Source organism: Carlito syrichta, unplaced genomic scaffold (assembly GCF_000164805.1).
Source record: "Carlito syrichta isolate Samal-C Ts95f unplaced genomic scaffold, Tarsius_syrichta-2.0.1 Scaffold302261, whole genome shotgun sequence".
NCBI lineage: Eukaryota > Metazoa > Chordata > Mammalia > Primates > Tarsiidae > Carlito > Carlito syrichta.
The window spans coordinates 94,516-106,509 of NW_007246357.1; the positions used below are offsets into that span (position 1 = coordinate 94,516).

General features: G+C 49.2%; 1 protein-coding gene across 3 annotated transcripts in view; it reads right to left on the bottom strand.

Moving 5' to 3' along the window:
* Positions 1-11,344, bottom strand: part of IL16 (interleukin 16) — a 22,372-nt gene extending 11,028 nt beyond the window's left edge. The window contains exons 1-4 of one of the 3 annotated variants that reach the window (XM_021711401.1): positions 10,818-11,344; positions 4,879-5,029; positions 1,473-2,568; positions 480-648 (exon numbers count right to left, since the gene is read on the bottom strand). In XM_021711401.1, the coding sequence (XP_021567076.1) occupies positions 480-648; positions 1,473-2,568; positions 4,879-5,029; positions 10,818-11,201 (1,800 nt within the window). In that variant the 5' untranslated portion in view covers positions 11,202-11,344. Of the gene's footprint in view, positions 1-479; positions 649-1,472; positions 2,569-4,878; positions 5,039-7,805; positions 7,850-10,817 lie in introns of those variants that run through there. The other 2 variants (XM_021711402.1, XM_008056150.1) reach the window with 2 other exon arrangements.
* Between the last annotated feature and the right edge of the window lie 650 nt (positions 11,345-11,994).

Here is an 11,994-nt window from a genome sequence, read left to right on the forward strand (position 1 = left end):
CTCACCTCAGCCTCCCAAAGGCACGGGATTACAGGCTGAGCCACTGAGCCCGGCTGTAACCCAACCTTTCACAACAGACAGCGGGCTCCCACACAGCGTCCCACTGGAGACTCACACTGGCCGGCAGCTCATGAGATGTGGAAGTAGCGCTGAACTTGAACTGGGAGACAGGAGACCTAGGATCTGTGACTTTGAGCCTCACCTTTCTTGCATATAAAATGGTCAAAAAGATGCAAGAAGCCAATGTACTGAAAGTGACTCATATGCTTTAAAAAAAAAAAACACCTCACTTCAGGTGGAAGGTCTTACTGTGATCAAGTGCTATAATGCCCTGTCACCACAGGCAGGACATGACCTCGGTCTGGTGTCAGCTCCTGAGCATAGGGCTACTCGAGTGGTTTCCCCTCTGGCCCAACTGAGGTGACCACTGAGCCATAATAAGCCCTTGGTCACAGCAAACGCTTACAAAGGACACCTACCTTTAATGTTGCTTCATCGAGAACCTTGACTTCCTCAATGAGTTTCTTTAGTTCTTCTGAGCTCAACAGGGAGATAACCGACTGACCAGACTGAGGGGCACAGTGGTCCCTGTCATCGGCATCCTTGGACTCAGTGAGACCCTCTGTATATTCTCTCAACTCTGAAAGGCTTTCATAAGGAGAAACAACACATGGTGTGAATGATAACCCTAGTAAGAGCCAACACTCGTTGCATAATGATTCTACTCTTAGGCATGGTGCTAAGCAACTAATATGCATCCTATTAGTTGATGCAATATATCTATGAGGAAATGATAGCATCCCTCCACTATACAAACATTTCTCAGCAGCGTAAGAGCAATAAATAAAACTAGTAAATGTAGAGCTTCTCTGGTTAAGACGGAAGACCCAAGTCCCAGGACATTCCTGCTATCCCTGCTCCCATGCCGCCTTCTTGCCCCTGACCCCATTCTGTAAAGCAGGTCTCGTCCATCTCCTATTTTCAGCTGAGAGAAAACTGAAGGTGAGCATGGTAGGAACCTGTTCGTGGTCAGAGTCAGTGCTAGAGCTGGGATCAGGACCCAGACGTCCTAACTCCCTGTCCACGGAGTTGAACCCATGTACAGATTGCAAGTGGAGTCCTTTTGGGAAGCAATAAGAATACCCAAGAGATGATCTCCTGGCCTTCCTGAGCAACAGCCAGACATTCATAGGTACACCAGCGTTCCAAGTCTCCATGGGTAATTCACCAGGGGGCCAGTCCCACCTCCACCTCCCCACCCTCCTGAGGCCAGGTGTCGAGAAAACTCCTTCACAAGGAAGACAGAGGTATAACACCTCCGGGTACTCACACATATACACACACATGTGAAAGAAGAGGCAGAACAATCCTTTAACTAGTGCATCTGAGAAATGTTGTAAATTATCTATAGAATTATTTTTAAAAAGAAAGATAAGAAAAAGGAAAGAGAAGCACTCGGTATAGACACTTACTTGAGTGAGAACCCCGTGTCCGAGGCAGCCGTTTCAGCAGCACCATTTGCAGCCGAGTCTTCATTGGAGGATGGTGTTGGTGACGCTCCTTCCTTGGGGATGCAGGGAGTTTGGCCCCAGGACACTGAAGATGGAAGGCACAGCAAGGATTTCATGACAGCTGATGACACTTGGCTGCTGATGGAGTAGAGTTTGCTTGTCTTCTCATCCAGTGGCTTCGTCTCACAAGACTGGGACCTGGTCAGGGGGAAGCTCCGTGCCCGCTGGCTTGGCTTCTTGAGGACGGGCCCTTGAGATGCCTCTATCTTCTGTGTTGACAGCAGCCTCAAGAGAGGGTCTGGGTCAGCGGGAAGGGGTCTCTGACTGGGCTGTCGCTCTGGAGGAGGGGACTCAGACACACCTGGGTCTCTGATCTCTGAGGAGGCAGGGGGCTCCAGGGTCAGTTGCTCTTGCCTAGGCTGCTGGTGGTCAAGAGTAGGTGGAGGCCTTCGCCCCAAGAGGCCAGAAAACCGTCCTCCCTCTTGCTTTCCAGGAGGTTTTGCAGCCTCCCCAGAGGAGGACTGGAGGCTCAGTCTCTGTGCTCCTTTGTCAGGAAGTTGAGAAGAGCCAAAGGTTTCAAAGGAGCTGATTCTCTGCTTGATGGAGGAGGAGGAGACCCGAGACTGTGGTCCCGGGTGCTCTCTGGCAGCAGGTGTTGGCTGGGCAGACGAGACCGCATCAGGCAGTCTTCTCGGGTCAGGAGCACGATTCCTCAAGCCTTTCAAGCTTTGACGAAACCAGGCTGGCTTGGGGGCCACCGGGGGCCCCTTCTTCACAGTGCTGCTGTCTGCTGACTTGTAAACTTTGGGTGCACCATTGGCAGTATCCGGCTTCGGCTGGGTCCCGTTGGTGTGGCCCTGTGTTCCATCTTCTTCACCCAGGCTGGCACTGGGCTGCAGTGGCATGTGGCTGTGGTTCTCGCTCATGATGGGGCTAAATAAGTTTTTGATGCAGTCGGAAATTCTAACCCAGGGGTCTTCGGCTGTGGTATCAAAGCTATAGTCCATCCGAGCTTGCCGCTTAAGCAGTGGATGTTTTATTGGGGATGTCTGGGTCACTAGAGAGCAGAAACAAGGTCAAAGCTGTACGTTACATCTTAGGGTGATTTTTCTTCCTAGATTGTAGTTTCCAAGCTAAATAGCAAGAAGGATTTCTGCAGAGGAGATTAGCAGCAGTGGAGGACACCTGGGCAGATGAGCTTAAGGTGCTATTACCTGACTGAGGTACCAACAGGCAGGAATGAGGAACCAGAAGTGGGAGTTCACTTCATAGCTTCCTAGTGTTTTAGCACTGGAAAGGTTCTCAGAGAACATCTGGTCCCATCTCTGGCATTTTACAAGTCAAGTAGGGTAAGGGGCCAAGTGAGGGCAGAGCCAGGGCGAGACCCCAGGTCTCCTGACTCTCCAAGTTCATTTCCTTTCCACTGCTCTAAGGAGTCTCCCAGACAACTCAAGAAAAATTTAAAAGCCAATGCAATTCTCTTACCTTTCAAACCTTTAAGACAAAGATCACGAATAGGCAGCCATATTTGCTTTGGTCCACCCATGTAATTCCAAAGCAAGGCAGATATGCACACCTTCAGAGGGGCCCACGCCAGCTTCCCACACTCTTCTAGCTCCCTGTCACTAGGTCAGCAGTTCATATTTATGCATCTGCCTGGCCTCTGAAGCCGTGCATTTGCAACTCTCCCTATACAGAGGCCATTGATCAGTTTGCTCAGCAAAGGAGTGTTTTCTCTCCCCCAAAGGGCTGATGAAAATTTCCAGGTAGAAAAAAGCCCTGTGACAATGATTCTCAGCACTGTCTACACATCAGAATCTGGAGGGCCTTAAATAATACTGAGCCACCCCAGGCTCTGGTTGACTACGCCTGGGCTGCAGTCTGGGCATTAGCAATATGATTTTCCCACAGGAAATTCCAGTGTGCGGCCTGCTCTATGCCTGCCAGGACCTTGTGAGGGAGCTCGTGGGTGTCTTTCTCAGAATCCAGCACTGAGCCAGCATCCCATTTGTGTGAGCAGGGTAGACTGTGCTGACTCCCTTTCCCAGGGACAGAGGGAGGTGGACCCATGTACTTGGAGGATGCTTGCTACTGGGATGTAGTTCAGTTTAAGGAGCACTGGTCCCTGTCCCTTGTCTCAATACCAGGCCTCAAAAAAAGCGAACTGTGCAGAGCATTCAAACTTGATGACATCAGAGAAACTGCAGGATCCAGGGTACCTGAGTAGTCGCTGCCAACTCCAGGCTTCTCGCAAGTGAATCCAGCCCTCTCAGCCTGCCTCTGCTTGTCTGCAGAGGCAACACAATGCTACTCATGCAAGGAGCTGTAGCTGGAGAATCAGGAGGCAGGGGCTCTGTGGGTAAGTCCTTTGCAGATGGGAGTGAAGAGCTCCTGCCAGTGAAACACTAGTATGTTCCTCAGTTGGGATGACTAAGGGAAGGGAGAGTGGAGGAGGTGGAGCCTCCACCAACAAGGAACCTGCTCTGGGTGAGATGTGCTAGATCTTCCCACAATGTCCCCTAACCTTCCAAAAGTCTTCCATACACTTTTTCTATAGTGCTTTGCAAACAGGCATATGGTTTGTAAAGTACACGTTTCTTTCTCAGTCACTAGGAGGATGCTGAGAGGACCTGATTCACCCATCCTTTTCTTTCTCTCTCTCCAGCACCTAGCACAGGGTCTCACAAGGCCAGCATAGAGTGCATGCTTACTGAATACATCATATGTCAGGGTTCCATGTGATCTTCACACCTTGCTGATGAGTGACTCTAGGATCAGAAAGGCAAAGTCAGTTGCCCAGAATCGTGACTCATGAAGGGCAGATCCAGGATTTCCTGACTCCAGATCTTATACTCTTTCCAGCAAGCCACTAAATATTCAGATTGTGTCTTAGCACTGCCAGGTATACCATGTGGACACACCCCTGCTGTCCACCTTATGGAGGTGGTGACCACCAACACAATGCTATTCATGCTTTTCGGACACTGCCTTCTCAGACTTGGAAATACTGAACACACCGGCTAGAACGTAGGCACCCTAGAGGCAGCTGCCCAGGATGGTTGGGTGGGTGTGTCTCTGGACCTCTTCCCAAGGGTTCCATCCTCCACTGACTATCTGGATCGGCCTGCCCTGCATTTCTGCCACCACTACCACTACAGCGGCACTGATCCAAGCAGGAGGAGGTCTCCCATCTTGGACAGCACCTCCATGTTCCTGCTCCCCCAGCACCTTGGACTCCTGACTATCAGCCGAGTCATTGGCCATGCCAATGCAGACCACGCTGATCCTCAAGCCAACTCAGGCTCGTATCTCATCACTGGACCCTTCTCCGGAAGGCGCTTCTTCCTGGATCTCAATGGAAGCTTACCTGGACTGGCTCTTCTCCGCCCTGACTCGCCCTCGGTGGAGGACGTGGTCTGCAGGCCGACTCCAGGTCCTGGGCAGCAGGCAGTGGTGTGGGGGGCTCTCCCTGCTGTGTCTTCCTGTGGCGGCAGCAGTGGCAGCAGCTCTCTGGCTTCCTGTGGTGTAAACAGGAAGTGAGACCGTGTCAAAACGGTAACCTCCAGCAGTGAGAAGGCAAGACACACTTTGATTGGAGAGCGGATATTGAGTGGCTTTCAATGAGAAGGTTATCAGTGGTGTTGTAAAAAGAGTCCTTTTCTCCAAGGGGCTGTCATGGCAGAACTGACAGCCGGATACCCACAGTATCCTTGACTTTCAACAGCCTGATATCCAGGACATGGGCTCATCCTGAGAACTTACATAAAGATATTGGCTTTTTGTGATAAGAACGAGAGACCCGGAACATGGACGGGGTTGGCACTGCTTCAGTTATAACTGCATCCTGGTGAACTACTTGTTCCAGGAGGATGCAGCAAAGAAACAAGGGGGCAAAGAAACTTCCATTTGGTGTTCCCCGAGTTAAAGTCAGGACACTCAGAGGAAAATACTTGTTAATCACTGTCAAGTGTTACTTGCTTTTCAAATATTTAGTGAGATGCTGCAAAGGATGGAAAATACCCAGTGCCGGTGCCATCACTCTCTCCATGGTACCTAGGGTGACATCATCAACTTATTTCAGAATTGTTTTTCACATTGGCCCAGGATGCAGTCTCAGGGTCCTTCCCAAAACAGCGTAAGGAATAGATGGACCAGCCGCCACATAACAATGCAAGACTGGAATAGAGTTTGGGATATCACACAGTATGATTAAGATGCTGTCATGGCGCAGAGGAAGCAGAGAGACCAGTTCTGTCCCAAGGGTGGACAAGGCTTTGCTAGAGAAGTTCTCTCTGCTTCTTAAACAGAGAGTAAGAATTTTCCAGGCAGAGGCAAGAGTGTTCCAGAGACACAGACCAACCAAGCATAATACCCGTAATCCCAGAAAAGAAGAATGGGAAGACAGACATCATAAGAATGACACCGCCTAAGTTCCATCATCTGCAACAGAAATTCTTTGCTATACCTCAGAGATCTCCACGGCCTTTTCATTCCAGACTCATGTGAGGATGGGCCTTTTGTCAAGGCTACAGGCTTCCCTCCAAAGAGGAAGGAAGGAAGGAGAAACAAATGCATCATTTGAGACTAAAAAAGAAATGGCAGACACCCATGGCCTGAGATGTAATATTTACATTGACAATAAACAGTATTTGGGGCCAGGCTCAGTGGCTCAGCCTGTAATCCCAGCACTTTGGGAGGCCGAGGCGAGTGGATTGCCTGAGCCAGCGGGTTCGAGACCCACCTGGGCAACTTGGCGAGACCTCATCTCTACAACAAATCAAAAATTAGCCGGGCATGGTAGCGCATGCCTTTAGTTCCAACTCCTTGGAAGGCTGAGGCAGAAGGCTCGCCAGAGCCTAGCAAGTCGAGGTTGCGGTGCCCAGGAGCGTGCCACTGCACTCCAGTCTGGGTGACAGAGTGAGACTCCAACGAAAAAACAACAACAAAACAGCAACAACAACAAAACAGTATTTGGGAAGGAAAGGCCTACAAAAGTTAGAAATCCTTTCACAAAGCATTGCCTCAACCTGAGTTCCCTATCGTATAATTGAGCCTTTAGGAGAGCACTTTAGAAATACTGAGAGACTGATTTACCCAATTGCTGCTAGACTAACCGGGCCTCATATTCCTCCACACCTTTGAGGGCTGGCTTTAGGGGAGCACATCCTATCAGACCACTGGTATGTGTGGCCAGATCCCCAAGTGGCCGACAGAGGAGTCAGGAGACCTGGGATTGCAGAAATGGGGGCAGCCAGTGTCCTCACCACCCCTTCACCTCTCTGGATTCCTATTTTTACCTGATGCTCTGGAGACATCTCTTCCCTTCTTGCAGCCCCCTAATGAATTTAAACCATTTTGAAAAAATATTTATCTAGTTTTGTTATTTTTGTAGATCTTTTGTTGAGCATATCTAGTCCACAAAACCCAATAAGGTATTTAGCAAGCCTTTAGAAAGAGAGTCTCAGTTTCATGACCTTCACAAAAAAGGCAGCCCCAAATCTGAGAGGGCTTGTGTGTCATGTTTACCTATTCCAAAGAAGTCACCCGGAGGTCCAGCAGGGAAAGACACTGTTTTATTAAACTTGCAAGGGGGTTCTGATGACAGCAGGTTGGTGAAGAAAGAATCTGCGCCTCAGGACAGCATAGCAAGCAGTTTTATAATCAAGCAAGTTAATTATTCAAATTCCCATATGTAAATTACAATTTACAGTGATTAAGAGTGACAACTACATTATGGTTAGGTTGGTTACCTGTATTCCATGGGAATGCAGGAAATGTGTGAATATTCGTCAGAGACTAGCTTTGGATAGAGGGTTGGGGGCCTGGGGAAGAAGCCAGGTACTGTGTAGGGAAAAATAGTCTAAGTCTGAATGCTTACCTCACACAAGGTATCAGAAGATCTGGAATCAAAGGTACGGGAATGGGGCTATTCAAGCTTTTTGTCTGTAATCCATAGGATGCATTCTTTTATATAGCTACTTATACACACATGTGTATGTAAAACAACACGTTCACAATACCCTTACTCTGCCTGATGAATATTGATATTTTTCTATTCTGTTCCTTTTCTTTCTTTCTTTTTTTTTTTTTTAAAGCTGATTGTGACTTAAAAAAAAAAAGAAAAAAAGAAATACCCAGAGACCAACTGATTCAAAGAAATCATCTGACTTCTCAAACTAGTTCTTCAAAAAAGCAAGGGTTGGCCATGGAATTGGAAGCTTAGCATATTAGGCTAATGGGTTCCAAGACTCTCATCTCCAAGAAAAATGACATGTGGATGAAATTAAATTTCACCCGGTTGGGAGCTCTGTAACTGGCATCTGTCTACATTCATGAATTGTTAGCACGTTTATAGACAAGCATATTTGGTACCAACAGCAAGTAGTCAAAGCAACTTTACAGCTTGGAACGGACACAAATGTATTTTGTCTTTTAATCAACACATCTGATGTTGCATCCTCTTCATGGGAAGTTGTCAAAATTAGCCTCTGAAATAAATTGAATTTTACACACATTTTTATCTGACTGGTGTTTCCTGGCACTGTGCTTGGTGGATGAGGGAGGGCGAGGGGAAAGCAGGAAAGATCAGAGAATTGGATTTAATGGAAAGGGAAGACAAGTTTTTTATTTGTTTGTTTTGTTTTAATGCAGTTGATAGTTCGAACTGATTTTTTTTTTTAAAGATGTGGGGTACAATTCAGGATTAGGTATACAAGTGGTCGTTGTACAGGTAAAGTTTGGGCCTCGCTTTGGTCCCCACTTCACCTGGTTTGAGGTCAGGTATGCTTATTGATGTTATGTGCCCTCCCCTCCCTCCCCTGGCAGTTTCAGGTTACTACCAATCCCTTTTTATAGTATTATGGTAAATGTTCAGGGTCTGCTTATAAGTGAGAACCGAACTGATTTTCTAGAAGGGAAAGAGTTAGCTTTTTGTTGAAGAAAATATCCCAAAGTTCATTTGGTTGTGAGAGTTGTGTCCCCTTGAGTTAGAGTGAATGGGAAGGATTTGGGGGTCATCCACAGTAGCTTGACAAGAGTTTTGGGACCCTGGAGAGAAAAGACTGCAGAGGAGGCAAAAGGGAGGGAGATACAGTGTACACTGGGGCCAAGGAGGAAAACATTCAGTGAGAAATCCCCAGGAACAGTCAAGGAAATTTTAGGAATGATGTCAAGAAAGTTGTTTCCTGTTTTCTGTCATGCTATGATCTTTGCTCGTATGTTGTATTGGTTGTTCCTTGGGGAAAAAGTTGTGGTAGGGGGGTCTGCTGGCCATGTGGGACAAAGCAGAGGGGACAGAGAAGAGCAGCTGCAGGATGGCCTTTGTCTTCAGAGGACGGTGCTGTGGTGAGAGGATGCAGAAGGGAGCAAACATTTCTGATGAGGCAACTCAGGGTGCCAGAGGTGAGGGAAGGTTGCTTATGAGAAAGCTCTCTCAGGAAGAAGGCTCTTTGCCTGGACTTCCCTGAGGAAACCCTATTCCTCCTCCAGCCGCCTTACTTGGGGACACTCCCTGCCCTGTATGTGGCCCTGCCTGGGCCTCACTGAACGGACCCACAGTGCCAACTGCACTTCTTTTCTGACTCCAGGAGGAAAGCAAAAAAGCCTGGCCTCTCAGCCTGCTCGCTCCTGATTTTCCCTTCTGGACTAATGGGGTTCAAGTCCAAAGGAAAATGAATTTTTTTTTTTTTTTGAGTTGAAGTCTCACTCTGTCACCCAGACTGGAGTGCAGTGGCCGCTCCCAGCCACCGCAGCCTCGACCTGCTGGGCTCCGGCAATCCTTCCGCCTCAGCCTTCCAAGTAGCCGGAATTACAGGCGCGCGCTACCATGCCTGGCTAATTTTTTGATTTTATTGTAGAGATGAGATCTTGCCTGCCCAGACAGGTCTTGAACCCGCGGGCTCAGGCAATTCACTCACCTCAGCCTCCCAAAGGCGTGGGATTACGGGCTGAGAAATATTTGCTTAAAGGAGGAGGTGGGGGCGCAAATCCAACCCGACAAGTCCATCATGTGTCGCTTAACCAGCTACATCCTGCCAGCGATCTGCAAAACTGCACTTCCTTTTTGGTAACCTGGCTTCCTCCCTCCTCCTTCACTTTCACCCTCCTAATCAACACCTCCCACCCCAACTACCCTGTCACCCCCTCTGGGGTTTCCTACCCCTCCTGAAGTTTGCCAGGCCTCGTTACAGATTACTCTAGGGATTTTCTAGGCCCCATCCCAGTTGCCCTGTGAAGACAGCTGCTGGGAAGGATAGGAAAGCCATGGTGGTGTAGTGGGTAACTGTGACCTACTAGCAAGATAAGCTTGAGCAAGTTTCTCAGTTCCCTCTTTGCATAACTGGACTCCAGCACCAGGTTGTTATGAGGATTAATTGAGACAATGTGCATGCAAGTACTTAACAGAGTGCCTAGATATAAAAATAGTTCAAGCTGTCTGTCAGTTGGCCTTCCTGTAAGAGAAAGGATGGAGTGAGTGAGGAAAGTCTTTTTTTTTTTTGAGTTGGAGTCTCACTCTGTCGCCCAGGCTGGAGTGCAGTGGCTGCTCCTGGCCACCGCAGCCTCGACCTGCTGGGCTCCGGCGATCCTTCTGCCTCAGCCTTCCAAGTAGCCGGAATTACAGGGATGCGCTACCATGCCCGGCTGATTTTTTGATTTATTGTAGAGATGAGGTCTCGCTGCCCAGGCAGGTCTTAAACCCGTGGGCTCAGGCAATCCACTCACCTCAGCCTCCCAAAGGCACGGGACTACAGGCTGAGCCACCGAGCCCGGCTCCCCACATCTTTAAAATAAAATTTAAAAAAATTTTTTTAAATTAAGATATTTAAAATTAAATATTAAATTTAAATTTAAATTAATTAAAAATTAAGGCCCGTTTTGACGTCCTGAGCACAAGCTATCCCTCTGCCTCAGACTCCCAACAACAACAACAACAACAACAACAACAAAAGAAGTAGGGTGACCAGCCACTGTCTCCTTTGAGTTATTTAGTTATATTTTTTCTCCCTGCAAATCGTGTACCTGCAGATATGGGTGCAGAGACTCGCCTCCTCACTCTCAGAACAGCCCTCCAAGAGCCCTGGTGTTTTTCCATCATGGCGAGAGTGAAATCCAGTCATACAAAAGGAAACTTAAATGCCCATGTATTCCATGTGGGAACCCAGAAGCCAGCAAGTAGGACCTGGGCTTCAATGTTGGATCTGCCAACCTCCAAACCTATCTTTCCATGGGAGCCTTCACAGAGAATGCTCAAGAACAGCTATGTGTGATGTGGGAAAACAGTTCATGGACACATGCTTGTCCTCTTACCTGGCCACAGGCAGGCAAGGTTTGCCCAGAAGGGCATGAGGAGTTATCTCTCTCTTCCAGGCTCTTCTGAGGGTCACTGTCACTTTTAAAGTATTTTCTGGGTGGAGGCTTGGGCTTGGAGGATGTCGGCTTTCTCACTAAGATCTCAAAGGATTTCTTCAGTCTCAGGGGCGGGTGGCCGTCCTGGCTCTCTAGGAGGGGCAGGCTCCCCTGGGCCAGCCTGGAAGACACCAGGGGAAGCGCCCCTGGGTCCTGTACGGGGGACAGGCTGGGGCTGTGCCTGCTGACTTCCAGGTCAGAGGGCGGCTGCTCCACGCTGCCACTGCCAGGACTCCCCCCTGGGGAACCAGACATGTAGCTGCTGTCGCTGCTGGAGCGGACCATGACCTTCTGAGCCCTGCGATGCGGGGGCGCGGAGGTCTTCTCTCGTTCCTTCTCCAAGGTGGGCCGCCCATGCCAGCTGCTCTCCAGCCTCTTGACACCTGTGTGGGAAGCACAAGGAAACCTCCACAGCTGAGCTTTGGGGGACAAAAGCACTGCACATCGGCTGCCTGCTTCTCATGGGAGGTCACGTTAGACTTAGAGCACGGCAACCTTGGGTTTGGGCCCCCGTGAGCCACAGGACTTTGAGCTAGGAAAATCTTTCAACCCTTCTGAGCCAACAAGAGATGGATATGGAGATATGCCACCCCGATCCAGGAATGGCCTGGTGTCCCAGCAGTGGGGCGTGCTGGCAGCAGACCTCTTTCAGCTGTCCCCTTCAGGGATGGCCCCAACTGCAGAGAGCTGCCTTGCCCGGGGAGACAGCCCTTCTTTAGTGACTGATAGAGGTGGGTTACAGAGGCCCAGCCATTTCTGCCAACTCAGGACAACTCTCACGGACCACTTGGGCTGCAGAGCCACAGATTGGCTGGAGCTCTCGGGTGCTCCTCAGCTCTGCTCCTCCTCTGCCCAACCCTGCTTCCTCCCCTCCCTTCCACAGATGTGGATTCCCAAGACACTTTCCAGTAAACACGCTGCAGGCCAAACTCTGTCTCATGGTTGGATTCCTGGGCAACTCAACCCACAGCACTCCATTTCTGTATCTGGAAAATGGGAGTGGCGATTCCAAGGTCACTGGGCTTGTTTTGAGGCTCAATGCCAAAAGAGAGGCTCCCTGTGAAGGCACTCTGGATCT